Genomic DNA, 25,838 nt, shown 5'->3' with positions numbered 1-25,838 from the left:
CTCCCCCTAATCTACTTGGTTCAAGCAAATCGCGTAAAGGTTTGATAAGGCACCTCCCATTTATGAATCCATGGGGGTTTCTCATTACAAACAATTAACTGATCTTTCTATAGGTTTGAGGCTTTTTTGGCTATGGCATCCGCCACGGTATTCCCTTCCCTCCATATGTGAGAGAGGTAAAAGAAATGTAGTCTCTTCATGCAATTCTGCCATCTGTACTTCATCTGCCACGGCATTGAATTGGAAGTGTAAGCAGAAACCGCAGTAGCCGCATCTGATTCCACCCACACATTCAGCCATCCTTTCTCAATAGCGATTTCCACACTTTCCAAGATACCAATGCTCTCTGCCCAATAACTTGTAGCTTAGCTTCGTTCCTTTTCCACGAATTAGCGTAAAATTCCCATCCCGATCCCTAAAGGCTGACCCATACCCTGACCGACTGATTACCTTTAGCAAACCATCGGTATTAATTTTGATCGACCATAGGCGGCGGGCGCCAAATGCCCTCTTTGACCCTCCGGCCAGCTCTTTGCTGGGTCTCATGCTCAATCCCCAAGTTCGGGTAATCTCCAGTTCTTGTAAAGAGTTATGGGTGTGAGCTTGTCGAGAGGGTAGCCGCAATATGGATCTCTTTTTCGAATCGATTGAAACAATACTGAAGTGTGGGAGTTCTTCCTTCAAAGTCGCTCTATTTCTGACTTTCCAAATAGCAACCATGCCACCACTAACTCGCCACCGCCCACAACCGCTTTTTGAAGGGACTCACTTGTTGGGACCGACTTATTGCATCTCTCACGCTTCTAAAGCCCGCTCACGAATTTGAACTTTCCCACCAGCCAATTCCAAGTCTTATCGGCAAAATCACATTGCCACAAGAGATGGTTCAGTCCTCTTCTTCTTTGTCCACATAGCTTACATTTTGACGCTAGCTGGATGCCCTTCTTCTTAGCTGCTAAATCTGTCGCTGCTCTTCCACTATAAAGTTTCCAAGCGTTAGCCGCTAGCTTGGGATGAGTAAAGCGATTCCAAACAGCTCCATGCCAATGAACCCTTACTCCTTTATTTCTAATAGCTTCAAAAGCCGAGGCTGTAGAGAAATCACCCTTTAACTCAGGTAGCCATATTAGTGTATCCTCCTCCTCAGCCCTCTTCATGTCGTTAATGCTTAGACTAGCTTTTTGTATCAGGCTCCAAGATAGCGGTGGGCAATATATGTGACCGTTACCAATGATAGCTTTACTACTCTGAGGAGACCTCCTCGAGTTCCTTGTCGGTAAGATGGAGTGCTTCCTGGATCGAGCGTGTGCCTGCCCATCTGTCCCTCCAAAAATCAATCCTACTGCCTGACCCCACTACCCATTGGCTTCTTGAATCGATATCATTCAGGGCTCTCCTGATCCCAGGCCAAATGGAAGAGTACTTGTGGTAACCAATTTGGGCTCCATCCGTCGTTAGGTACTTGAGTCGCATGAACTTTGCAAAATCATCCGAACCACATTTAAAGTTCCAGGCAAGTTTCATCAACATGGCAAGGTTAATTTCTTTAAGCTTTTTTATCCCCAAGCCTCCTTCCTCAACTAGTTTACAAACCTGTTCCCATTTCACTGTGATTGCCATCTTTTTACTCGAATCCCCTGACCACAAGAAGTTTCTCATAGCTCGCTCCGCTTCTTTAATGATACTCGCTGGCCATTTGTACAAAGCCATGTTATGTATAGGTATCTTGAAAGCACCGCCTTGATCATGATGCTTCTCCCTTGAAAGGACGGTAGCCTTCCCTCGATTGGCCATTTTCGATCTGATTTTATCAAGCAGTATGTGAACCCCTGCTCTAGTAACTCTTCCTTTCGACAACGGTACACCCAAATATTTCTCTGGAAGAGCCCCTTCTGCTATACCAAACTCCTCAGATATAGCCCTTCTCCGCGCAAGTGTGATGCCACCCAAGATGAGCTTGCATTTAGCCTTGTTGAAACGCCCTTTGTTTGTTGGTATCTAAAAAGCAAATCTGAAATACGCTCTCAGACCCTCGGATCTTACCATTCGCAAAGATGATTATGTCGTCCCGCGAAGAGTAGGTGTGAAGGCCCCATCTGCCCCACGTTAATCACCATCGATCCTACCAGTCTCTTGTTTCTCAATTCTAGGATATTTCTACTTTCGGAACCTCTTCACTAATGCAAAGAGGGGAGCGGTGATAAAGGGATCTCCTTGCCTTAGACCCTTTCCATTTGAAAGAAGCCGCAAGGCCCACCATTGATAAGGACCGACATTTTAGCTGACTTTAGAATACAGTGAATCCAGTTGATGAATCTAATTGGGAAACCAAATCTGGCGAGAACTTGAAACAAGAATTCCCAACTTAGAGTATCGAAGGCTTGAGAGATATCAATCTTCATCACCACATTCCCTCCAAATCTGTTTATATCCAGCTCATTCACCATTTCTGATGCAAGCCCTATATTGGAGTGCACACTTCTCCCTGGAATAAAACCTGCTTGCTGTGGAGATATGATCCCCCCAATGAACTTATTTAGTCTAACTTGGAGGATCTTAGAAATAATCTTCATGTTGAAGTTACTCAAACATATTGGCCTGAAAATGGATCGGTTTGACGCGTTTCTCTCTTCGGATGAGTGACAAGAAGTTAGAGTTGAAACCTTGTGGGATTCTTGGATCAACAAAAAGGACTGTATAGCAAAACACACATCGATCCTAATAATAGACCAACAAGCATGGTAGAAGCCCCCGAGAATCCATCCGCCCTGGAGAGTCAGTCCGGTTCATCATAAACACCACTTGTTGAATTTCTTCGTAAGTGGGGGTTTGGGACAAAAGCATTGCATCCATAGCGAAGAGAAGGCTGGATGGGTTCCATGAGAGCATCATCCCGAATCACCGGTTTTTTCAAAATTTTTGTGTATACGATTTCACCGCATATATTCTTGAATTTGAGTTTGTGTAGACATTAGCACCCGCTTCCTCGTTTTGCAGCTCGTGAATCATAGCTTTACTCATTCGAGATTTATCTGAGGGGCATGAAAGTAGGCCGAATTTCTTTTCGCTTCTCAACCCCATTTGTCTTTGCTTTTAGTTCTCCACAGTTGCTGGTGGTCGGACATAGCTTGACAGAGTTGGGCTTCTTTAAGTATAACTTGGTTCACTGCTTGGCTATCCTCCAAGTTCATATCCACTTCTTGTTGAGCCCCGACTCGGTTCCTCTCCCGGCTTTGGCGAGATTTATTTCGACATTCCCGAACACTTCAAGGTTCCAAATTTTAAGATCTTTTTTGAGTCTTTGAAGCTTTTTCATGAGCACTACCATCGGGGTTCCATGCAAGGCCTGATTCCAGCTGGTGAAGACAGTCTGCAGGAAGGTTGGGTGAGAAATCCAAAATTTATTGAATCTAAAAGGAGCGTTACCTGGTCTGGGAATCTGTACAAAATCACCGCAAAGGGGGGAGTGATCAGACGCCACTCTGCTGAGCACTTTGTACCTCCAGCCCGTGAACTTACAGTTCCAAGCATTGTTAACCAGAATGCGGTCAAGCATAGACACTATTCTGCCAGCTCCAGCTTGATTATTACACCAAGTGAAAGTTTGGCCCTGGGAATTGGCTTGCATAAGGCAACAATCATTGATCATATTGTGGAATTCTTCCATTGCCAGTCTCATCGGAAGTCTCCCTCCCTTTTTCTCTGAGTAGCTTAGGACACAGTTGAAGTCGCCTGCAACCAACCATGGCAAATCCATCTTCATAGCCACCAATTCAGCCCAGAGTTGTCTTCTGTGGAGCATTAGGCTGTGGGCATGAACAAAAGACATGACAACTCCTTCTACCTCAATCGTTATTTGCTGCCTTGAGGCGTGTACAAGGTTTATTTGCAGTCCTCTCTTATACAATATCCAAAGGTTGCCTGTTCTGTCGACTTCATCATTGTGGAAGAAGCACTCATCATAGTCAGGCAACCCCATTTTCAAAACTGAATCTGTCTTCGGCTTTACCAAAGGTTCCGCCAGACAAATAACATCAAACTGAAAAATTTTCACCATGCTACGGATCCTCTCCATGGCTTGATCCTTTATAACTCCCCTAATGTTCCAATAGAGTGGCGTCATTAATGGGCTAGTTTAGATTTTTGCACCTGTACTTTCGGTAAAGAACGAGCTTGTGAACTCGTACCTTCCCCTTTTTTTGGTCTTCCCCTACCTCTTTTCACTGGTAGCTGGACTGGGTCAGTTTCAACTTGATCACCCCACCTCCCTGACACGAGGCCAGCTTCTCTAACCAACTCATCCTGCATCTTGGGAACGTTGTCCTCAGTATCAAGAGTACTGAAGTTGTTACTAATGTTCACTTCACACCTTAGCGGTACCTCTGCGACAAAAGGTACAATGGCAGTTACTAACTCTTCGTTAACTCGATTCACGGTGATCTAGATCCTCACGAAGCTTCCCGTCCGGGCCGATGTTATGGCTCACGGCATTGCATCTTCAAAGAGTTGATTAGAATCCTCATCTTGTTCGGATTCGCCTCTTTGCTGTTCGTTATCCCTCTCGAGTCGGGCCGATGAACTTCTTGTACCTCCTCATGCTCTCCTCGGCGTCTCACCATGTTCCTTTGTTCCTTGTTGCCTCTGTTTTCTCTTTAGTTTTTCCTCGGCTTTTGAGATATCTTTGGGTAAACTCCGCCCCTCACCCGAGTTGGCGCCTCCTTAGCTGATTTTCCTTTGTCGGGAACCCGAGCTTAGGCAGTGGGTTGGTATTGTTGGTTTCTCTTTACCCGGTGCAACTTTAAGATGTCGCACTCGAGGGCGAGATGCCCAATACCCTTTACAATGAGAACAAAATTTGGGCATCTTTTTTGACTTCCACTTTTGCGAACCGGATGTCGAGTCCTCTACTTCCACCCGTGATTCTCTCTCGGTACCGGCTTTGATAGGTCCATGTCACAAAGTACCATGGCGTAGAACCCATTAGTTCTATTTGCGGTGGTATCATCGATATGCAATGGTCTACCCACCGTTTTGCCCGAGCCATCGGGGTTTTGACCTCCCAATACTCCATGCTTAGCCCGCCGGAATTTAACCCATACTAAGGCATTAGGTGAGTTTGCTTGTGCAGAGAAAAAAATTTGGGCTCCATTTGTTGGTATGACACCTATTTGTCAAAAAGCCAAGAGCCTTGTCCCCAAATGAGCTTGAAATCTTCCTCCTCCTCGAAAATTTAAACATTAGGTAGCCTCTTCCTAAGGGTGTGATTTTTACCTCCCCTTTAGTTGGCCATTTTTGCGAAACCAGCTCACATACTCTGTCAAACTTCAGAAGTTGAAGATCGATTCTGCCCACTAATGCTAACTTGCAGTAGTCCAAGCCTTTCTGAAGTTCTGCTTTAGGTAGCTTGATAGTGGGAAACTCACCATGCCAACCTGGTGCAGGTAGAGTTGCGCTATCAATATCTCTTCCCACCTTGGTCCGAGCTGCCATGGCATAAGACCGTGTAACTCTTGTTGGTTGTTGATTAGTTTCCACTCTTAAAGGCGTCTCACTAGAGTAGCGAAAGATGCACCTGCTTTCTCTAATCCAAATGGTGTAGTAAGCCATCTAATAGATCTCAAGACACACTAGAGTTTTACTTGTTTGCTTCCACTTATGAACTCACACTGTTGACAATGGAGGATTTTACCAAAAGTAGAAGGAAACATGTAAGGGTTATGGATAAGGAGATTCTACCTAATATTTTTTGCTGTTTAGGGAAAGAGAATAGAGCACTGGATCAGAAATGCAACCTAAGTTATCTCGCTGCAAGTCTCCTCCAAACTGGTCCCCATTGTTAACACTTTGAAGTGCATCTTCTGTTTATCCTTCCTAGCTTTGGAAGTCTTCCCTTTATCTTTAAAAATAAATTAAAGTGTCTTGTATATCATATACCAATTATTGTGAGTAATTATGTTCCTCTGTCGAGGCAACGTATTTGTTATCTCTTACAATTTGGCTACCCTGGGCAATTCATCAAAAATACGATAGCCGAAGATCTTCTAGACTGCGGGATGACTTCCATGCCTGGTGACCTGTGAAAAAACAATAAAAAGGCTTAGTGGTTCATTGACGGAATGGACAAACTAATTACGTGCTCTTGGGTTTTGTTTTTCATTCTTTGTTGGACTTTGTATTTAATTACTTTTGCTTTCAGTCAAACATCCCTCCACCAAGATAGTTTATGCTCCCAATCGAGACCTTATCTTGCGTTCTTTGAAATATTGATAGATCTCTATTGCCCAGGAGACAAAGATATACTTACTATGACAACATAAACCGTTTTGCGACATCGTAATTGTTATTAGATAATAGTAGATCTCTGATGACTTTGATTATACAGATTGATTATATTTGCATTGCAAAAATTACATATTTCAGTGACATTTATTGAAGTTGTTCATGTGGTGCGTCATAAATTTGTTTGTTTATTTTAATGTACTTTAAATATGGAAAGCGTCGTATTTTGGTCTGTTTTGGGTTCTCACTTTCGATAGATTCAAACTATCAACTTCTACCATATAATTTACTAAAACTTATCAATACTAGTATTCACTTTCATCACAACAAAATGGTCATATAAAACAAATTTGAAACTCCAAAACTTTCCTCATACAAATTACTCCAAATCACTCCAAATCACCATTTTCGTCTTCGTCGTAGAAGTCAATTTCAAGAGATCCACATGGCAGCGTATATGTGATGCATGGGTCCTTTGGCTTTGCAGGCACATAGCACTTACGACCACTTCCACCCATTCCTAGTCGGTGGTGGTTTTGAGAGTAGATCGCGCATTCCATTCAATGTCTTGAGAATCATCCATAGCCTCGTCATTATTTTCTTTTCAACTACACAAGATTTGAACTCCATTTACTACACATAACATACTACATAAACAGGCAACAATAACTTTTCCTTTCCTTATATATCAAATACTATTATATATTTCAAAACCATATTTATTACCTTTTTCCTTGGCTATATATCCACCGATACTTGGCATGGTAGTGGAAATGGCGATTGCTTCGAGGGTGGTCTTTTCGAAACATCATAATCTTTTGTACTTTCGAATTCTCCCAGAACTTAAAGCAAAACCACGCTTGGGTATAGAATAAACCTCATTTCTTTGGCCTTTTTGCATTCTTTGTAAACATGGTTTTACAACGCATCCCGCTCATACTGGATACCTAGCCATGAAATTTACATCAAAACGCCAATTCCTAAGCAAGTCTATGTCCCAAACTAACTTGTGAAATTCTCGTTTCACCACGACCTCCATATTGAGCTCGAAGTTGTACAACTTGTTAATTGTCACCACGAAGATCTCCATCAAATGCCCGGAGTCTCTAGATCTGACGGACGGTGAGGGCGGGGATGGTAACTACGAAAATGAAGGTATCCATTATTGTTACATATAGCCACAACTACTTCTGGTCTCTTACCAATAATCCAGTACTCGTCAAATGTACCCATCTCGACATGACTTTTCCACCAATAGTGGGCTTTCATTCTACAATACTTCCTCTCTATGGTCTTTTCAGAATCACCATCATGGTATAATTCCACAGGACTTTGATATGCTTTAGTGACCATGGCTGAAACATAAACACAAAACACTTCTATATTAGTTCACTTTAGAGAGCTGCACCCACGTTTAAATGAACTAAACGTGATCATATTAAGACATCTTATCTCTCACCTAAAACACTATATAAGATCACTTTAGACACCGTACTCAAGATTTCTGATTTTTACCTCTGCCCGAACAAGATCATATTACGACATTTTATCTCCCAGGTATGACACTATATTAGTCCACTTCGGAAAGCGTACTGCTGTTTACCTAAACTGAACTTGATCTTATCAAGACATCTTATCTCCCTAGTACCACACTATATTTGTCAACTTTAGAAAGCATACTACTATTTACCTAAACTAAACTTGATCTTATTAAGACATCTTATCTCCCTAGTACAACACTATATTGATCCACATTAGACTGTGTACTACTGTTTACCTAAACTGAACTTGATCATATCATGACATCTCACCTCCCAAGTACCACACTATATTAGTCCTCTTTAGATAACATACTACTGTTTACCCCGAACTGACCTTAATCATATTATAACATCTTATATCCCAAGTACAACACTATATCAGTTCACTTGTGAGAGTTTACTACAGTTTACCTGAACTAAGCATGATCATATTAAGACATCTTATCTTTCACCTAAAACACTATATAAGTTCACTTTAGAGAGCGTACTACAGTTTAACTGAAATGAATATGATCATAATAAGACATCTTATCTCAAATGTACAACAATATGTAGTTCTATAAAATTCATATTTAGATAACCTGAAAATACACGGTTAATAGTGTTTTCATCCCTATTTTGCTTTACTTTTAGAACATGTGGAAAGAATCCAATGATCAAAGTGACTTGGGACATTTAGGATGTTGCTATTAAACTGACATTTAACTTGAATGTAACATAAACATTTATAAAAAGTAATCAACTTAAATGTAGACAATTGATTTTAGCCTATTATCAAGCACATTACTGCAAGGTGCTTCCAAATGATTTTCTTAGATGAAGAACTCTAGGACTGGAGGATAATGTATCTTATCGAGTAGAAATGGAGGGAAAAAAAGTGGGGAAGAAAATGGGGAAGAAACGGGAAGAAATGAAGTTTTCATTGAAAAGACCGTGTACTCGAGGAGTGAATATTGTTGAGAGAAGAAGAAAAAAAAAAAAAAAAAGGAATAGGAGGAAAAAAAAAAAAAATGTAAGAGATGTGACTAGAGGGTAGAAGATGTTCAAGGGTTTATATGTAAATTCCTATTATATTAATTTCATTTCTTTCTATTAAAAATAACTAATATGGGGAAGGGTATTTTGGGTATTACACACTATCTTCTAGTAGGGGCCACGTCCGACAGTGGAATAAAACTTGTCTGGCAGATTCAACGCGCTGTTCTGTCCTCTTTTCTCAGTCAACATCCAATCAAGGCATTTTCCATAAAATAAAGTATGTAACACGATTCGCCTGCTTGTTACTAATGATTGCTCAAGAGTCAAGACTATAACCCAACAATTTACAACGCCAGATCTCCTTAGTCCCGACTTAAATCCATACGACTTAGGCAATTTAAGGCCCAAGTAAAACACGGCAGACCTTTGTAATGTGGGTCGGATCATTCACCCGACCCATTTTATACTCCCCTCTCCTCATAAAACCTAAAGCCCCCTAAAAACCCTAATTTTGTTCTCCAACAATGGCAGGAGGGAAAATGAGAAAAGAGAAACCATCTCGTAATCCATCAAACCACTTTCAAGGTGGAGTCTCATTCCACAAATCCAAAGGACAACATATCCTAAAAAACCCACTTCTTGTAGACACGATTGTCGAGAAATCAGGAATCAAAAGTAGTGATGTAATACTTGAAATTGGTCCTGGTACTGGGAATTTAACAAAAAAGTTATTAGAAGTTGGGAAAATGGTTATTGCTGTTGAAGTTGATCCTCGTATGGTTCTTGAATTGCAAAGGCGCTTTCATGGTACACCTCATAATAGCCGTTTAAAGGTATACTTATATTTGGTTTCATGTATAATTAGCTTATTTATTTACTACTTTTGTTTTATTTATGCAGTGCTAATTGTGTACAGGTTATCCAAGGTGATGTGTTAAAGTGTGATCTTCCATACTTTGATATTTGCGTGGCAAACATTCCGTATCAGATATCCTCTCCACTGACATTTAAGTTATTGGCACACCGACCCCTTTTTAGATGCGCAATTATCATGTTCCAAAGGGAATTTGCCATGAGGCTTATAGCTCAGCCAGGTCAAAATCTTTACTGTCGCCTTTCGGTTAACACTCAGCTCTTGGCTCGTATATCTCATCTCCTGAAGGTTGGGAAGAATAATTTCCGGCCTCCACCTAAGGTAGACTCTTCTGTGGTGAGAATTGAGCCTAGAAAACCACTTCCTCCGGTAAACTTTAAGGAATGGGATGGTTTGATTCGTTTGTGTTTCAACCGGAAGAACAAAACTCTAGGGTCAATTTTCAGACAGAAATCTGTACTTTCTTTGTTGGAGAAGAACTACATAACACTCCTATCTCTGAATCTTCCCCAAAATACATCTTCGGAGGAAAACAAGATCCCAGTCGAGGTAGCTGCTTTAGGTGAAGTTGATGGCGAGGACCCAAGTATGGAGATTGAAGACGGGAGAGATGACGATGATATGGAGATGGAGGATAATGATGCAGAGGTTTTGAAATCTGATTTCAAGGAGAAGGTTTTGGGTGTCTTGAAGCAAGGAGATTTCGAAGAGAAGAGGTCTTCCAAGCTCACACAAGTGGATTTCCTGTACTTATTGTCTTTGTTCAACAAGGCTGGCATACACTTTTCCTGATTTAGTCTTCTGACTTTCAGTATGTTAAATTTTCTTTCTGTTAACTTTTGTTTTGTTTTACTTTCGTCGTCAACCTAGTGATTCTAATATACAAACAGTTTTGGATTTTTGTCAAGGCAGTTTAATCAGTTTATTGTAATCTAAATTCCACATGTTTGGAATGATTTAATACCCAAGTTCTGAAAGACTTAAACGTGGAATTTACAGTCTGGTGAACACTACAGTTGATTTCAGTGATGTCTGTTGCTGGTATAGTTCATCATTATTGTTGTTCTAATCAATCTCTTTTAAAGGTAATTGATTTGTGGTTGTTAAAGGATCATTCCCTTGACGCTTGGGCTTTCATCAGGAGTATTTCAACTTCAAGAGCTATCAAATGTTGTGTTGCACTAGAACTGGTGAATTTTTATTAAATGCAGGAATCCACTAATGGATCTAAATATATGTAGTCTTTTTACTCAATAGTTAAATGGGATCAACATTGTCGGACTGCCATCAGACTTCGTCGTAGGGGTTGTTGCATCGAATTCATCAATTCAAGGGTGATGAACTATGTAGTAGAACTTCTCTAGTCTAAAAGATTTGTTAGGTTGTTGCATCGAATTCATTGTTCATGGCATGTGCGTAAGTACCTTAAAATGTTCATATATATTGATTCTGCCTTCTGTATACCATTTCTATTGTCTTATTGAATTCCATGAGTCCGAACTTTAACAATGTTATCTCCGATTAATCCCCAATTAATTCCGATTACAAGGATTAATTGCTATAAGCTCCTAAAGCGATTTGATACCGATTAATGCTTAAACAGCCTAGGCGTAAACTGCAAAAGTCGACACTGTGCAAGAGGAAGTGTGCCCTTACTGCTATTGGAAAATGTCTGACATGTCTGAAGTACATACAGTGTATAGAAGATTTAGAAAATACTTTCTTCATGTATTTCCTGCCTCTGTTGTATGCGTGAACTGCGAAAGTCAACACTGTGCAAGAGGACTTAAATAGAGTTTCACACCTTCTATGGTCCTTTGCACATGTATCCATTTGTAGTGCCTGTCTGTCAATATGTAACTGAGTTTGTATTACATTGCGCCATGTGTGTCTGTTCTATATATACATTATATATACTTTGCGATTCAAGTATGCACTTTAACGGACTTCCTTTTCAGAGACATTTGTGTTTTTCCTCCTGTAATCTTTAACAGTGATATGGTTGTTGGAAAATTACAGGTATGATTCCCTATCCACTAGTCCTTGCTTACAACAAGATTTTCTTTGTAATTGGGACACTCTTTTATTGTGAAATGGGTATTAATTGAGAAGGGATTGGTGGCTTGTAGTATCTTGCTATGAGAACCATTATTTGCAATGACTTAGCGTTTTTTTTACTGTAAGATATAGAGAGAACTAGGAATCCTAATAGAACTTGGACTTGAAATAAATTCCTATTTGAAATGTTTCTAAAATAATTAAGATTGCTGGAATTTATATAGTATAAAAGAGGATGAGAGCCAATAAAGTTCAAAGCTTAAGTGGTGATGTATAGCTTTCCGTCACCAGCAATTTAATGCAATGGTCGGTGAGCAAAACCCCAGAAGGGACGTGCTAATGTTAACTGCCACTAACAATAGGATTGACATGACCAGATCGAGTGATTGAGTAGATTCACTTGTTGAACCTTGATAAAATATTTCTTAACTTCACTTTTTAAAATTAAATTTTATGTTTAGTTGGCGCATGAGTAGTATGCATATATCAGTTTTAACTTTGAGATTACCGTATGCTATAATCCCTTTTCATCTTTTGTGGCAGTTTTTCCTTGGAGATTACCGTCCCCTTATCAAAGATACACATGGAAATGTTCTGGATCAGGTTAGCTTCCTGTCCATTATAGTTAGTGAACTCGATTGATTTAATCTTCTCTCTGTTTGTACTTAGTACTACCCCAATGCTTGATCTGTGTTTTATGCTAAAGGTTATGCGTGAAAGATGCCAGAAATTGTAATTTTTTTTTACCTCTAGTATTAATTTGACTGACAATAAACCAATTAACAGAAAAGACAAGCAACAAAGAAGGAAATGAAGCTGTCCTTACAAGCTTGTTGATATATATTGAGACATTCAGTACAATACTGCTCCACTTGCCCCACCTCTCAATGCCGTACTTGATTACATTATAATGTTATATTGTTGATCCATTAGTGAAGCGTGTCCTTACATCTATTGGAAAATGCATGACATCTGTCTGAAATACAGTACAGTGTTATATAATAAAATGTCATAATAGTAGTATTATTCTGTCAGGTACTGATAGAAGATATAGAAAATATTTTCTGCATGTATTGCCTGCCTCCATTGTATGCGAAACCTGTGCAGTTTAAGCGGGCGAAAGTAACCGCTATGCTTACTTCACCGATCCGATTGGGCCGAAAAATACAAGTCTGAGCGGGTTCCAAAAACCAGGCATTTTAGTTTGATTAATCGGCCGATTTCTTGGAAATCGGTTTCAAGAAAATGCCGCTAAACAGCTCCGGGCTTTGACACACTTGTGTTGGAGATTATGAGTTTATGGGATTAGCTGATTCAAATCCCCACGTTGATACTTCAACAAATTTAACTGCTAAAGATTATCAATTGAAAACCTTGAAGCTGCAATGAACTTTTCTAGTAACCAACATCCATCAAAGTCGACACTACCAACAACTCTCGTCTTGGCAACCCATTGAACCAATCAGTGCTACCAATTATTGTAGTTTGTTATCTATTGAGGGCGTAACTCGTGATATGGCAGAGACTCTTATTCGAATTGCTAAATTGATTGAGAAAGACGACACCCGTGTTTCTTAGTAGCAAAGAAGCCAAAGAGTAGGAGAGAAAATAGTCGTGCTTCTGTTGAGGCGGTTGAGCAAGATACAATGCCAATGCCTTTGGATCTTTAAGATGAATGTTGGGCCATGTTCCTAATCAATTACGTTGATGGGCCTGGTCAAAGACCTATTGTCTTATTGAATTCCATGAGTCAGAACTTTAACAATGTTATCTCCGATAAGTTTCCGATTAATCCCCGATTAATTCTGATTACAAGGATTAATCACTATAAGCTCCTAAAGCGATTTGGTACCGATTAATGCTTAAACTGCCCAGGCGTAAACTGCAAAAGTCGACACTCTGCAAGAGGAAGCATGTCCTTACCGCTATTGGAAAATGTCTGACATGTCTGAAGTACATACAGTGTATAGAAGATTTAGAAAATACTTTCTTCATGTATTGCCTGCCTCTGTTGTATGCGTGAACTGCAAAAGGCAACACTGTGCAAGAGGACTTAAATAGAGTTTCACACCTTCTATGGTCCTTTGCACATGTATCCATTTGTAGTGCCTGTCTGTCAATATGTAACTGAGTTTGTATTACATTGCGCCATGTGTGTCTGTTCTATATATACATTATATATACTTTGCGATTCAAGTATGCACTTTAACGGACTTCCTTTTTAGAGACATTTGTGTTTTTCCTCCCGTAATCTTTAACAGTGATATGGTTGTTGGAAAATTACAGGTATGATTCCCTATCCAGAACCTTACCAGAGCATGAACCAGAAGCGGCGTTTAGCGCTCAGGGAATTGACTGGATGCCATCATCTGTAAAACATGCAATTGGCCCTGCTGATATTAGTGGCTTTCAAGAATACCAAATTTTGCCATTAATAGACCTGGACCGCATGATTGAGCCAATGCCACAATTTATAGACTGGGAACCGGAAATTGAAATCCAAGCAATGATAACGACTCCGAGTACAATATTGCTGATGAACTCTCCAGTGAAGGGGAGCAAGGGTGTAATGGTAAAGTTTTTTTTGATGACCCGGAGTGCAGTGCTGAAGAAAGTGACTTCGATTACAGTCAAAAAGATGGATTTCGCAGATCAAAACGGAAAGGGCACAGGGAAGATGTAAGAGTTTTTGTCATTAATCTCGTCCATATATGTTTTTCGTTCCTCTAGCTGTCTCCTTTTCATGGGTATATACTATTGTATTTTTTTGTACTGTCAGGTTTATTTCGGGTCTTCTTCTGGACAGCTTATCAAGAAGAGGAATTTGAACAAATGTGGTGCTTCTTTGCCTTTTACAACCAAAACTAGGAAATCTAGAAAGAAGAAAGCTACAATGAAGAAATCATCCAAGTCAAAGTCATTCTGCGGCCACAGAGGGCTGCAGCACGCAATGCACGCGTAATATGATTTCTCAGTTTTCTGGAGACTCTGAAGATGAAGATGAATCAGAATTTAATTCATTCGATAATGAATCATCTGTTTCGATTTTGAAAAATCAAAGCGAATCGGATATATCAATGCAGAATATGCAACATAAAACCGGAAGAGGTGTGGTGACATCTATTGACAACTGTGATGAGATCTCTAAACCTCTTGCTCAAAAGTTAGTTTGTAGTTCTCTATATGACAGGGACATCAACAATTTGGAGAGTGTCACAGCTCATCAGATATTTGGGAACCACTCTGGGAAAAACTAAGAGCGGTGGAATCATGTAAGTTAGAGGCCTCTCTTATTCTACGTATCCCGGATCTGGAGAGAGCTGCTGTAAATTCTCACTTGAATTTGTGGATCCTTCTTGTCTTTTGTCTGGAAAAACATTCAAACTTACACTGCCGGAACTGAACGATTTTCCAGACTTCCTTGTTGAAAGAACACTGTATGATTCATCCATTAAACGGAATTGGATGACTCGGGATAAATGTGTTGTTTGGTGGAAAAACGAACAGGATGGTGGGAGTTGGTGGCCTGGTCGAATTGTATCTGTGAAGCCCAAGTCTTTAGAGTTTCCAGACTGTCCTTGGGAGAAATATTCTATCCGTACAAGAATGATTCTGATGAGGAGTTCAAACATTGTCCTTGGGAACTACTTGATCCTGATGCTAACTGGGAGCACCCTTGCATTGAAGAACAGAGCAGAGCTAAGCTAGTATCTCTAATTGCCAAACTAGAGCATTCTGGAGATAGAAGTCGGGTAATCATCCTACTCTTCTACATGCTTTTTATAGGGTTTTTCTTTGTCAGTTATAAGGTTTTCCGTGTTTGCGAGCAAAATTCTTTTCAAGAAAAATGGTTCTCTTGGAAATTAAGTCACTAGCTAATTGATTTTCTAGCCAAGTGTAACCATTGTTTGAGTGTGGATGATGAATATTATGAAATTTTCCTTTTCTGTGGCATTCTTGACAGTTGATTTGCCATCTAAATGCCTCGGGTAATTAAGTTTCCACTTTGGTGGGAAATTAGGGATTTGTGAACGCAAATGGGTTTCTTCTTATTGGACAAACAACCGCGCCTTACACTTACAAACTTAAATATGAATATTTCAGATCTGCTATCAGTTTAATTTTAGAAAGAGATACTAAGAAAGCTGTCAATTATTCTGACAATACTGGTTATAAATATTTCAGGATCGCTATGGGATTAAAAAACTTAAAAAACAGATCTTGTGGAAGCAGGATTTTCTAAACAGGTATTTCTTTGTATATATCATTATTTTTATGTTTTGATACTTGTTAGAAATCGGGAGTTTATGTTTTGGTATGACAATTATATGGATATACCGTGATACCATATTACAAACCTAATTTCACATGGTTTTGTGATTTTATAAGTTTTCATGCGTGATGTATTTATCGAAACTCCTTTTAGTAGCCCTTTTAAGGTGCAGGAAGGTAGGTGCTTGTCCAGTTGTCTTTAGAATTGAAACTATAGAAGGTAGGTGTTAGCCTTGATACACAAGAAACCTTGGATTTGTTTTACTTGTGCGTCCGCAATCATGTCTCTCTTTTTTAACTAGTCTGATGTATTCAAAAGGGTGATGTATTGCCAATATATTTTCATTTAGTGGTTGGGCCACTAGGATTTATGGATGTAGTTGCACTAAACACAGGATCTTATAACTTAGGTTCACAGTTGACACAGAGAGATAGGAAAGGATATTATTACGCACCAAAATGGCAAAATGACATACTATATCCTTGAGGGATGTTTCTCAGGGGGAGGAGGGAGGATGGTCTTCTTGGGTGATATCCAAATCAGCCCATTTGAATGTGACCTTGCGGAAAGCTGTGATCAACTTTAGGATTTATAATGGGTTAAAATTATTTACTTTTGCAACATTTTTTTGACAATGTTAAATGTGATTCAAATGGGCTGATACTTTGTGAGGGCGTTCTCCATAATAAGGGGATCTGTCAAAAATAAAATAAAAAGTAAATTCAGCCCTATATATAAATATATATTAGTGGGTACCCGGCCATAGATTGTGGCCTAATTCTTTTCCAAATAGCATGTTGAGGACACTCTTCCTTTCCATGATGGGGAACTCATATCGTCCTTGCTTGGGAAATCACATCCCAAAAATCATTCCTCAGTTCATTGTGTATGATAGGAATGTCAAATTGGTGCCAACCCAGCTTCCCAAGGAGATTTGATAAAAAATGATGACATTTTAAAAACTGAATAAGATATTTTTACTTTTTAAATTCATTTTTTAGACTTTTATCCAATAAGATGAAAAACTCTGGGTATGTGGAAAATTGTTCAGGTTTCCAGTTCCCCTATCTTTTGATGTGATCCATTCCAGGTTAGTAAACAAATACTACCGCAATTTGGAGTCTGGAGCATGACTTCATGGTGATGATATCAAACGCACGATCCTACGTTGGAGAAAATGCAGAGTTTCATAATGAAAATGCAGAAACTATCCAAGTTGCTCAACAAGACAATGTTAACTTTGTTGTGACGTCGTTGACAGAACTGGAGATTTTGGGTTAGGTTTTGATGAGGCTTTTATGTTGTTTGTTGTGGACATTCTTCAATTTTATTATTTACTTTTTCTTCTAATTATCACAGAAATCTTTGTTGCACCGGATCCCTGGTTCTGGGTTTTCTGATTAGGGACGGTGGAGCAAATATGTTAGAAGCTGGTTCTGTTGTAAAACCAACCAGCATGTATAGATAAACGAACACTGAAATTTCTTGTACATTAGAACTGTTGTCATTAATATCAAAGGGGAAAAAAAAAGCAAAAGCAAAAGTCTTCATTTTTCTTATATCGTATGCCTGTCTCTTTTGGCATTCTTGGAAGGCTTTCTTGAAAGACTTGTTCCTGTGGATTCTGTATGTCTTTGATTGTGATGTAATTAATACCAGCTGTTGTCTCAATGTGGTGGCTGTAAAACTTGTATGCTAGTTGGCATAGTTACTATCAGTTTTGAACTTATGGATGAGATTGCTCTGGAGGGTTAGTCGCAACTCTCAAGCTTAAGATGGGAAGGGCACGCTGGCCTAGTGCTCTGTGACTTGTAGTTAGAGCAAGTCCAGTGCTTGTGCCACCCTTGCTTTAAGCATTCTAAAGCCAATTGGAGCGAAAATGCATTTTACTATGGTGCTGTATTGCTGGTAGATTTGGCAGGTGAAATTGGCATTATTGCTACTAGCATTTTGGGCACGCTCTATGAGCGTGAAATTGAGAGGCTGTCCAATTAATAAGCCCAGTCACAATTGTTGACGAACATAATTAGAGTTGAATCTTATATTTGGATATTTATCCTTGTTAAATATAACAAATTACACATAATATCATATTAGAGCGTTGTAAATAGAAAATATGAATGAGGACAATTGTGGAAAAAGAAAAATCCGGTAGACCCAAAAGCTACTGTTACTCAAGGAGTTTTCTTTATAGGCTAAAGATAAGTCACCGACGACAAAAATTAGGCCGTCCTTTCGGGGCATTTTTTTCCAAAGCCAAATTGATTTCTTTTGATCATTTGCAGATATAAATGCACCCAAACAAATCATACGAATCAACACACAAACGAGATCCATCTTGATAGGTTTCCTATTTTATATATAATCTAGAAGTACCCTTGCGTCACTGAAAATATACATCCAGTCAAGTCTCTCAATGCTTTATATTACTTTGAATTAGAATTACAACCCAAAAAAGCATACTACCTACAATAATAGGTAATAGATGTTCGAGGCAATGGGTTTGAAGACTTAAAATAAAGTATGTAATACGATTCGCATGCTTGTTATTGATGATTGCTCAAGAACTGTAACCCAACAAGTTACAAAGCCAGATCTCTTTAACGTACCCTAACTTAAATACATACAACTTTGGGAATTTAAAGCCCAAGTAAGTGATAGAGAGAATGATTTACTCACTGCAATCCCCTCTGCTAAGGATATTTGGGCTGTTGTGAAAAGTTTGGGCAACCTAAAGGTCCCTAGACCATATGGGTTCCAGGGCATTTTCTTCCAATCTTGTTGGGACATAGTTGGTGAGTCTGTGGTTGGGTGTGTGCAATACTTTTTCCAATTTGGAATCTTGCATCCTAAGTTGAATGAAACTTTTATTGCACTCATTCCCAAAATCACAAACCCTGACCACTTGTCCAAATTTAGACCTATTAGCCTATGTAATTTCACTTATAAGATTATTGCAAAAATGATGGCTAATAGGTTGAAACAACACCTCCACAAGATTGATTCTCCCTTTCAAAGGGCATTCATCATCAAAGGGAGGAGTATTGGAGATAATGTTGGGCTTGCAAGTGAAGTATTTCACAGGATGGCTAAGATGAAGAAACAAAAGCAAGGGTGGCTTGCTCTGAAAGTTGAGATGGCTTGCTTTGAAAGTTGACATGGCTAAGGCCTATGATAGGATTGAATAGAAGTTTTTAGATCAAATTTTTGAGAGATTAGGATTCTCCAGTAGGTGGAGATCCTTGATAAATAATTGTTTCTCAACTATTTCTTTTAGGATCTGTTAAATGGTTCACCTCTTGATCATGTTTTCCCTAAAAGAGGGTTGAGGCAGGGTGACCCCCTTTCCCCTTATCTTTTTATCATAGTATCAGAATCCCTCTCTAGACTGATTGTCAAAAGAGAACATAATGGTGATGTAAGTGACATCAAAATAAGGAGAAACTCTCCCTCCATTAGCCATCTATTGTACACAGATAACTTGATTTTGTTTTGCAAAGCCTCTCTTCATGAAGCTGGAAATCTTAAAGGCATCTTGGATAGATATTGTGAGGCCTCTGACCAAATGATTGACTTGACAAATCCAATGTCTTCGTTAGCAACAATATACATGACAAACATAAGAAGTTGTTGAAGAGATTCTTGAGAGTTAAGTTCTTCCACCTAAAAGAGAAGTATTCGGGGGTGCTTATTCTACTTGCAATGAAAAAAATGTGAAGTGTTTGACTACTTGGTTGCTAGAGTTCATACCAAGATTAAAGGCTAGAAAGCAAAAGTGCTCTCTCAAGCTGGTCGTTATGTACTTATAAAGGCAGTAGCACAAGCTACACCTTTATACACCATGCCCACCTATGTTATTTCAGCTACCATTTGTGCCAAGATTGACAACGTGTGTAGAGACTTCTTCTGGAATGGCAAGGAAGAGATTTCAACTATCCACACTCTCAAGTGGGACAAGATATGTGCTCCTAAGGCCATGGGGGGAGTATTGGGTTCAGGAAAACAGCAGATATGAATAAAGCCTTACTTGCTAAACATGGGTGGAGGCTTTTTCATGACACTACCTCTCTTTGGATCGACCAGATCCCTTAAATCCATTTATCACAACTGGTGACCCCCTGATGGGACTAGGAACTACCCTTCTGATGCATCCTACTTTTGGAAGGGCATTTCAAAATCTATGGAGTTAGTGGATAAGGGCTCTGTCTGGAGCATCGGAGATGGAAAATCAGTATAAGTCTTTCATGACCCATGGATAACTATGTCTGAGAAGCCTTGTCTTCTCAGTGACTATGCCTTTACTAGGCTCAATAGTTATCACATGAAAGTAGCTGAGTTTAAGCTTGGATATGGCTTTGAATGGAATGAGGAGTTGCTCCATGAGCTTTTTCCTATTCCCATAATACAAGCTATCAACGATATCATCATCAAGCCAGGGCTAGGAACTACCCTTCTGATGCATCCTACTTTTGGAAGGGCATTTCAAAATCTATGGAGTTGGTGGATAAGGGCTCCATCTGGAGCATCGGAGATGGCAAATTAGTATAAGTCTTTCATGACCCATGGATAACTATGTCTAGGAAGCCTTGTCTTCTCAGTGACTATGCCTTTACTAGGCCCAATAGTTATCACATGAAAGTGGCTGAGCTTAAGCTTGTATATAGCTTTGAATGGAATGAGGAGTTGCTCCATGAGCTTTTTCCTATTCCCATAATACAAGCTATCAAGGATATCACCATCAGGCCAGGGAAGAGAAGAGATAAACTCTCATGGTTTAACTCTAAAAAAGGTATTTTCTCTATTAAAGAGGCATACAGATGCCTAATAAGTGATGAGTTGGAGAATTATTGTCTTTGGATCGAAGTTTTAGTAAGATTACTACTAATGAGAATCCGAAACTTGACCTTGCTGCCAATTGGCAATTCTTTATATGGAAACTCTACTCTGCTAGTTTGCCAACTGGGGATACTCTGAGAAACAAGAAACTTAACTCTAATCTATCTTGCCTTTTCTATTTTAAGCAAGTGGAAAATGTTATCCATCTATTCTTCTCATGTGAATGGGTAAGGAGTGTGTGGTTTGCATCTTGCCTTTCCTACAAAAGTGATGCATATGCTCACTGGAACTTAAAGGATTGGATTAATGAAATCATTAACTGGTGCTTCAATTCAATCCAATCCAAGAAGTGGCCAGTAAAGGAATATTTGCATGTATCCTGCTGCATCAGATATGGACTCTAAGAAACAAAGTAAAGTTTGAAGGTAGCATACCAAAGAGGGAAGGACTTCTTAGAAAAACTACCAATCTTTGGATCAAATGCATGGAGGCATATCAGAAGAAGAATGCATTTGAACAGGGAGTACCACTAAACCCAATTCATAACTATTCTTCTACTAGTAGCGCTTCTCATAATGATCGGCCTAGCACTAGTTGTAACAAAGATAGAATGAGATCTAATGTAAGTATCCAAAATATGCATAATACAAGAGCTTATGTATGTTGCGATCCTGCTTTTGATAGGGCATCGGGACTGGGAGCAGCAGGTGCAATTCTATGGAACTCAGCAAGTGAAATAGTAGGAGCAGCTCATAGAAGATATCGAGCTAGAGATGTAGAAGAGGCAGAACTAAAAGCAGCTGAGGTGGTGTAAGTACCCTCCGTTCTATATTCATATCACTACAGCACACGTGTCCACAACCCAAGTCGTATCTCCACCAGCTCGTACCACACCACCAGAACGTAACAACGACCCAGACTCAGATCGTCCCAAGTATCAAGCACAGCCATATATGGAAGCAAATGATCCATCACGATCCTGAAGCTCAGTCAACGCACCAATCAAGGAGTCATTTACTTTGTAACATAAGAAGTAATGGCGAATCATCAAGATAGCACAAAGTGTGGATCTACACTTGATAACGGCTTGGAGAAAATAAGGAAGGTCAGCTCAAACATCTATAAGTAGAGAGAGATGAACTACGTAATTAAGGTTTGATTCAAGTTAACCCAAGGAACTTGATACGTATGCAACTTTTATCCCAAGAAAGAGTGCAGCCATTCCTTACCAACTAAAACATCAAGTCGTAGACCCCAAAATATACTAACCTCTATATTTGCACTGTCTACCGCTTCATTTCCTTGAGAAAAACACACACTCTTTTCTTCTCAAGCCCACAAAGTTGGTCAAGAAAACCACCATGGAAGCACAACTACAAGCCCTAGTAGATCAGGTCAAATTCCTCAGTGAATCATTCACCACACTCCAACAAGAGAACCAAACATCGCACAAGCAAACCACTTCCAACACCAACAACGACACTCCAGACGTAATTGAGAACAATGCAATCACAGCCCTCACCACCACCACCAATCAACGACTAGAAGACTTTGCCCAGAGATTGGAGAAGTCAAGCGAAAAGGCTAGCGCAACCCAGATCGTTCAAAAAATGCTCCAGTCGTCGTATAAGGCGTCACCATTCACCACTGAAGTCAGAGATAAGCAGCCTCCCTCAGACTTCATCCAGCCAAAGTTCTCATTGTACGACGATAGCTCATGTCCGGACCCAAAGACATAGCTTCGTTTCAGCCCGGATCTTTGCACTCTACGGTCTCCATCACTTACTACCTCAAGTACTCTTTCCAACCAGCTTGAATGATGGAGCGTTAGAATGGTTCTACACGCTCACTCCTGATTCAATTAGCAACTTCGACAAGCTGGCAGAGACGTTCGCAGCAGAGTTCGTCCATAACAAGAAGAAACAAGCCGACCTAGACTCGTTGTTCTAGCTGAAGCAAGAACACGGCGAGACTATCCCCGCTTTTCTAGGACGTTTCAAAAAGGAACTCCTATCAATGGAGCCAGGCATCAAGGACAACTTTAAAATTTTTGCATTTACCAACGCCCTCCTAGACGACTCCGACCTAGTAGGGTCCCTCATGCGCAACAAGCCAGAGTGCCTAAACGATCTGTACCACAGAGTCGACAAGTACATCAAGTACGAAGAATGGATGGCCCAACACAAAGGCAAGGAAGTCCTCGCAGTAAGCGACAAGCGAGGACCCAAAGAAAGCCATAAACACTCAGGCAACAACAACAAGGGCAGCAATTCCCACAAGCCCTCCTACACCAAAAGAGAATTCTCCAACTTCTCCAAAACGCCATGCCATATCCTGAATAAGATATATACAACACCTTACTTCAAGCCAAACATCAACAAGGTGATCACAATACCAAAACGTCCATACTGCCATTTCCACAAACTCCACCACCATGAGATCGATGAATGTTGGAGCCTCAAGCACTACCTCGAAGACTTAGTCGAAGAGGGAAAACTGAAAGAGTTCTTGCCTAGAAGCGACCTCAGGCATAAGCTGAATGCCAACCGCAACAGAAGCAGGAGCCGGAGCCATGAACGACTTGCTCGCAGAAGGAGCAGGAGCAGAACAGCCCGACGATCTAAATATCTAGGTCGGTCGAGGCACAATAGGAGATAACACTCCTCCGATCACAACGAGGAAAAAGTAATCCACATGATTCTGATTACCTCCGGCAAGAACGAAAACCTCGTGTCGTGAAATGCGTGAAGCGCGTGTAGAACCTTTGCAAAAATCTACCATCTCTCCCACAAAGTTGAGGTGATCACTCCCACTAACCCTCAATCCACGACCTCCATATCATTCACCGAGGAAGATCTTGACAAGGTGTGCCTACCCCACAATGATGCCCTAGTAGTGCACATCAAAATCAACCGGTGGGCCGATCAAAGGGTCCTAATCGATCCAGGCTCTGCGACATCCTCTTCTATCAAATATACAAGGATATGCACCCGGACTTCGGTGATGATAGAATCAAATGCACCACTCTATGGGTTCAACCGAGACTGCACATATGCCATTGGAGACGTCATCCTACCAGTCTCCATTGGAGAAAAAGAAGACATGGTCAAAACATCAACACGCTTTAGTGTGATTGATGACAACTCGTCCTACACTGCCATTTTAGGACACAGATGGATTCACAAGATCCAAGCAGCTCCATCAACCTTACACCAAGTCCTACGGTTCCCCAGACCTCGAGGCATCATAGAGCTCAAAAGCAACCAATTAGAAACTCATCGATGCAATCACGCCAACGCAACAACCATGGGCAAAACTCAGGTCGTCCAAGACAAAGACGTCCCAAAGCCAAAAGATCCTCAAGCTTCCAGCCCTCCAACATCAGCAGCAGACAAGCTCAAGGGGAAACAAGCACAAATCGAACTAGGAGAAAAAGTCAATTTGGGCACAAATGATGACCCAAAATTTGTTTATGTAGGGGCTGATTTAGACCCCAAGCTCAAGGAGCAACTTGTCAAATTTCTATCTCTCAATAAAGATGTTTTTGCTTGGTCATATATCGATATGCCAGGAATCGACCCTCAGGTCACTTGCCACAAATTAAATGTAGATCCAACTGTAAAGCCTATCAAACAACAACCTAGGAAACTTGCATTCAAATTTCAAAAAGCCATCAATGAAGAGATAGAAAAGCTCAAAAAATATTGATTCATCAAAGAAGTCGAAATTACTCGACACGGTTAGCTAACATCGTAGCCATTCGTAAGAAAAACGGCTAGGTACGACTCTACATAGACTTCACCAACATCAACAAGCATTGCCCAAAGGACAGCTTCTCCCTACCAAGGATTGACATACTGGTAGATCAAACATGCGGACATGAACTTCTATCGTTTATGGACGATACAATCAAATACAATCGGATACCACTTGCGGAGGAAGACCGGGAAAATATGTCCTTCATAATCGAACAAGAAACCTTCCTTTCTGTCCGTCCCTACCATTCAGTTTGAAGAACGCCCGGTCGCGACTACCAAAGGCTAGTATATTCCGGGTCTACGACCTAATGTTATAGTTGGTAGGGAGTGGCTGCACTCTTTCTTGGGATAAGAGTTGCCTACGTATCAAGTTCCTTGGGTTAATTTGAATCAAGCCTTACGTAGTTCATCTCTCTCTACTTATAGATATTTGAGCTGACCTTCTTTATTTGCTCCAGGTCGTTATCAAGTGTAGATCCACACTTTGTGCTATCTTGATGATTTGTCATTACTTCTTATGTTACAAAGTAAATGACTCCTTGATTGGTGCATTGACTGAGCTTTAGGATCATGATGGACCATTTGCTTCCATATATGGCCTGTGCTTGATATTTGGGATGATCTGAGTCAGGGTCATTGTTACATTCTAGTGGTGTGGTACGAACTAGTGGAGATATGACTGGGTTGTGGACACGCAGTCTTTGTAGTGATATGAATGTAGAACGGAGGGTAATTACAGCCTTAATTAATACTTATCGAAGAATGGGTGTACGGAGGTGGATATAAAGGGTGACAATCAAGCTATTATGAATGCTCTTGCAGAACCTGAGTCAAGCTTTTGTTGCCATTTGTTGAGTCTGAGAGAGTTTATTGTAGTCAGTAGTTCAACTAGTAGATGTAATTTCCTTTGGATTAAGAGAGATCATAACTCTTCTGCTCATTTGTTGGCCAAGTGGGCTGCGAACCACTTGTACAACCCTATCCCATCATTTATTAGTAGTTGTAATGTAACATTTATTGCTATTGAATAAATGAAGGGTGGTACTTAATTAGCGGGGGAAAAAACAAAAAAAAAAAAAAACAAAAACAAACAAACAAACAAACAAACAAACAAACTCGACGGACCTTTGTAATGTGGGTCAGATCATTTGAATGATCCTACCCACCCGACCTATTTTATATTCCCCTCTTCTCATAAAACCTAAAGCCCCCTAAAAACCCTAATTTGGACAAACCTCAAA

General features: G+C 40.1%; 4 protein-coding genes across 6 annotated transcripts; 3 read left to right on the top strand and 1 right to left on the bottom strand.

Moving 5' to 3' along the window:
- Nucleotides 1–803: 803 nt before the first annotated feature.
- On the bottom strand, nucleotides 804–1,157 carry LOC147481103 (uncharacterized). The gene has a single exon (XM_086578836.1). It carries the CDS (start codon nucleotides 1,155–1,157, stop codon nucleotides 804–806), a length of 354 nt encoding a protein of 117 aa, XP_086434962.1.
- An 8,076-nt stretch (nucleotides 1,158–9,233) lies between these two features.
- Nucleotides 9,234–10,664, top strand: LOC147481102 (ribosomal RNA small subunit methyltransferase-like). The gene is made up of 2 exons (XM_086577654.1): nucleotides 9,234–9,631; nucleotides 9,715–10,664. The coding sequence occupies exons 1-2, from the start codon at nucleotides 9,323–9,325 to the stop codon at nucleotides 10,462–10,464; spliced, it is 1,059 nt and encodes a 352-aa protein (XP_086433780.1). The 5' UTR covers nucleotides 9,234–9,322; the 3' UTR covers nucleotides 10,465–10,664.
- A 724-nt stretch (nucleotides 10,665–11,388) lies between these two features.
- Nucleotides 11,389–14,683, top strand: LOC147481101 (uncharacterized). Of its 2 annotated transcripts, XM_086577655.1 has the most exons (5): nucleotides 11,389–11,497; nucleotides 11,631–11,691; nucleotides 12,274–12,333; nucleotides 14,017–14,409; nucleotides 14,510–14,683. In XM_086577655.1, the coding sequence occupies exons 3-5, from the start codon at nucleotides 12,314–12,316 to the stop codon at nucleotides 14,556–14,558; spliced, it is 462 nt and encodes a 153-aa protein (XP_086433781.1). In that variant the 5' UTR covers nucleotides 11,389–11,497; nucleotides 11,631–11,691; nucleotides 12,274–12,313; the 3' UTR covers nucleotides 14,559–14,683. The 2 variants fall into 2 exon arrangements, with proteins under 2 accessions (XP_086433781.1, XP_086433782.1); XM_086577656.1 differs by lacking the exon at nucleotides 11,389–11,497 and having other exon boundaries at nucleotides 11,552–11,691; nucleotides 14,537–14,683.
- LOC147481100 (uncharacterized) lies at nucleotides 14,586–17,562 on the top strand. Of its 2 annotated transcripts, XR_015204713.1 has the most exons (4): nucleotides 14,586–15,482; nucleotides 15,916–15,977; nucleotides 17,094–17,279; nucleotides 17,363–17,562. XR_015204713.1 is itself a non-coding variant. In XM_086577657.1 (3 exons), the coding sequence occupies exons 1-3, from the start codon at nucleotides 15,210–15,212 to the stop codon at nucleotides 17,134–17,136; spliced, it is 417 nt and encodes a 138-aa protein (XP_086433783.1). In that variant the 5' UTR covers nucleotides 14,926–15,209; the 3' UTR covers nucleotides 17,137–17,562. The 2 variants fall into 2 exon arrangements, 1 of the variants encoding a protein (XP_086433783.1); XM_086577657.1 differs by having other exon boundaries at nucleotides 14,926–15,482; nucleotides 17,055–17,562.
- The last annotated feature ends 8,276 nt before the right edge of the window (nucleotides 17,563–25,838 follow it).

This window comes from Coptis chinensis, chromosome 8 (genome assembly GCF_015680905.1).
Source record: "Coptis chinensis isolate HL-2020 chromosome 8, ASM1568090v1, whole genome shotgun sequence".
NCBI classification, from domain to species: domain Eukaryota; kingdom Viridiplantae; phylum Streptophyta; class Magnoliopsida; order Ranunculales; family Ranunculaceae; genus Coptis; species Coptis chinensis.
Note: the sequence above shows the minus strand (reverse complement) of the source record. Positions and strands in the feature narration are given on the sequence as shown.

Excerpts from the sequence above, each read along its gene's own strand:
- LOC147481101 (XM_086577655.1), top strand. The coding sequence starts at position 12,314 with ATGGAAATGTTCTGGATCAG. Across the intron at positions 12,334-14,016 it reads ATGGAAATGTTCTGGATCAG|GTATGATTCCCTATCCAGAA; the intron begins GTTAGCTTCCTG and ends GGAAAATTACAG. Across the intron at positions 14,410-14,509 it reads GGAAAGGGCACAGGGAAGAT|GTTTATTTCGGGTCTTCTTC; the intron begins GTAAGAGTTTTT and ends TTGTACTGTCAG.
- LOC147481100 (XM_086577657.1), top strand. The coding sequence starts at position 15,210 with ATGTGTTGTTTGGTGGAAAAACGAACAGGATGGTGGGAGTTGGTGGCC. Across the intron at positions 15,483-15,915 it reads ATTCTGGAGATAGAAGTCGG|GATCGCTATGGGATTAAAAA; the intron begins GTAATCATCCTA and ends TAAATATTTCAG. Across the intron at positions 15,978-17,054 it reads AAGCAGGATTTTCTAAACAG|GTTTCCAGTTCCCCTATCTT; the intron begins GTATTTCTTTGT and ends AAAATTGTTCAG.
- LOC147481102 (XM_086577654.1), top strand. The coding sequence starts at position 9,323 with ATGGCAGGAGGGAAAATGAGAAAAGAGAAACCATCTCGTAATCCATCA. Across the intron at positions 9,632-9,714 it reads CTCATAATAGCCGTTTAAAG|GTTATCCAAGGTGATGTGTT; the intron begins GTATACTTATAT and ends AATTGTGTACAG.
- LOC147481103 (XM_086578836.1), bottom strand. The coding sequence starts at position 1,157 with ATGAAGAGGGCTGAGGAGGAGGATACACTAATATGGCTACCTGAGTTA.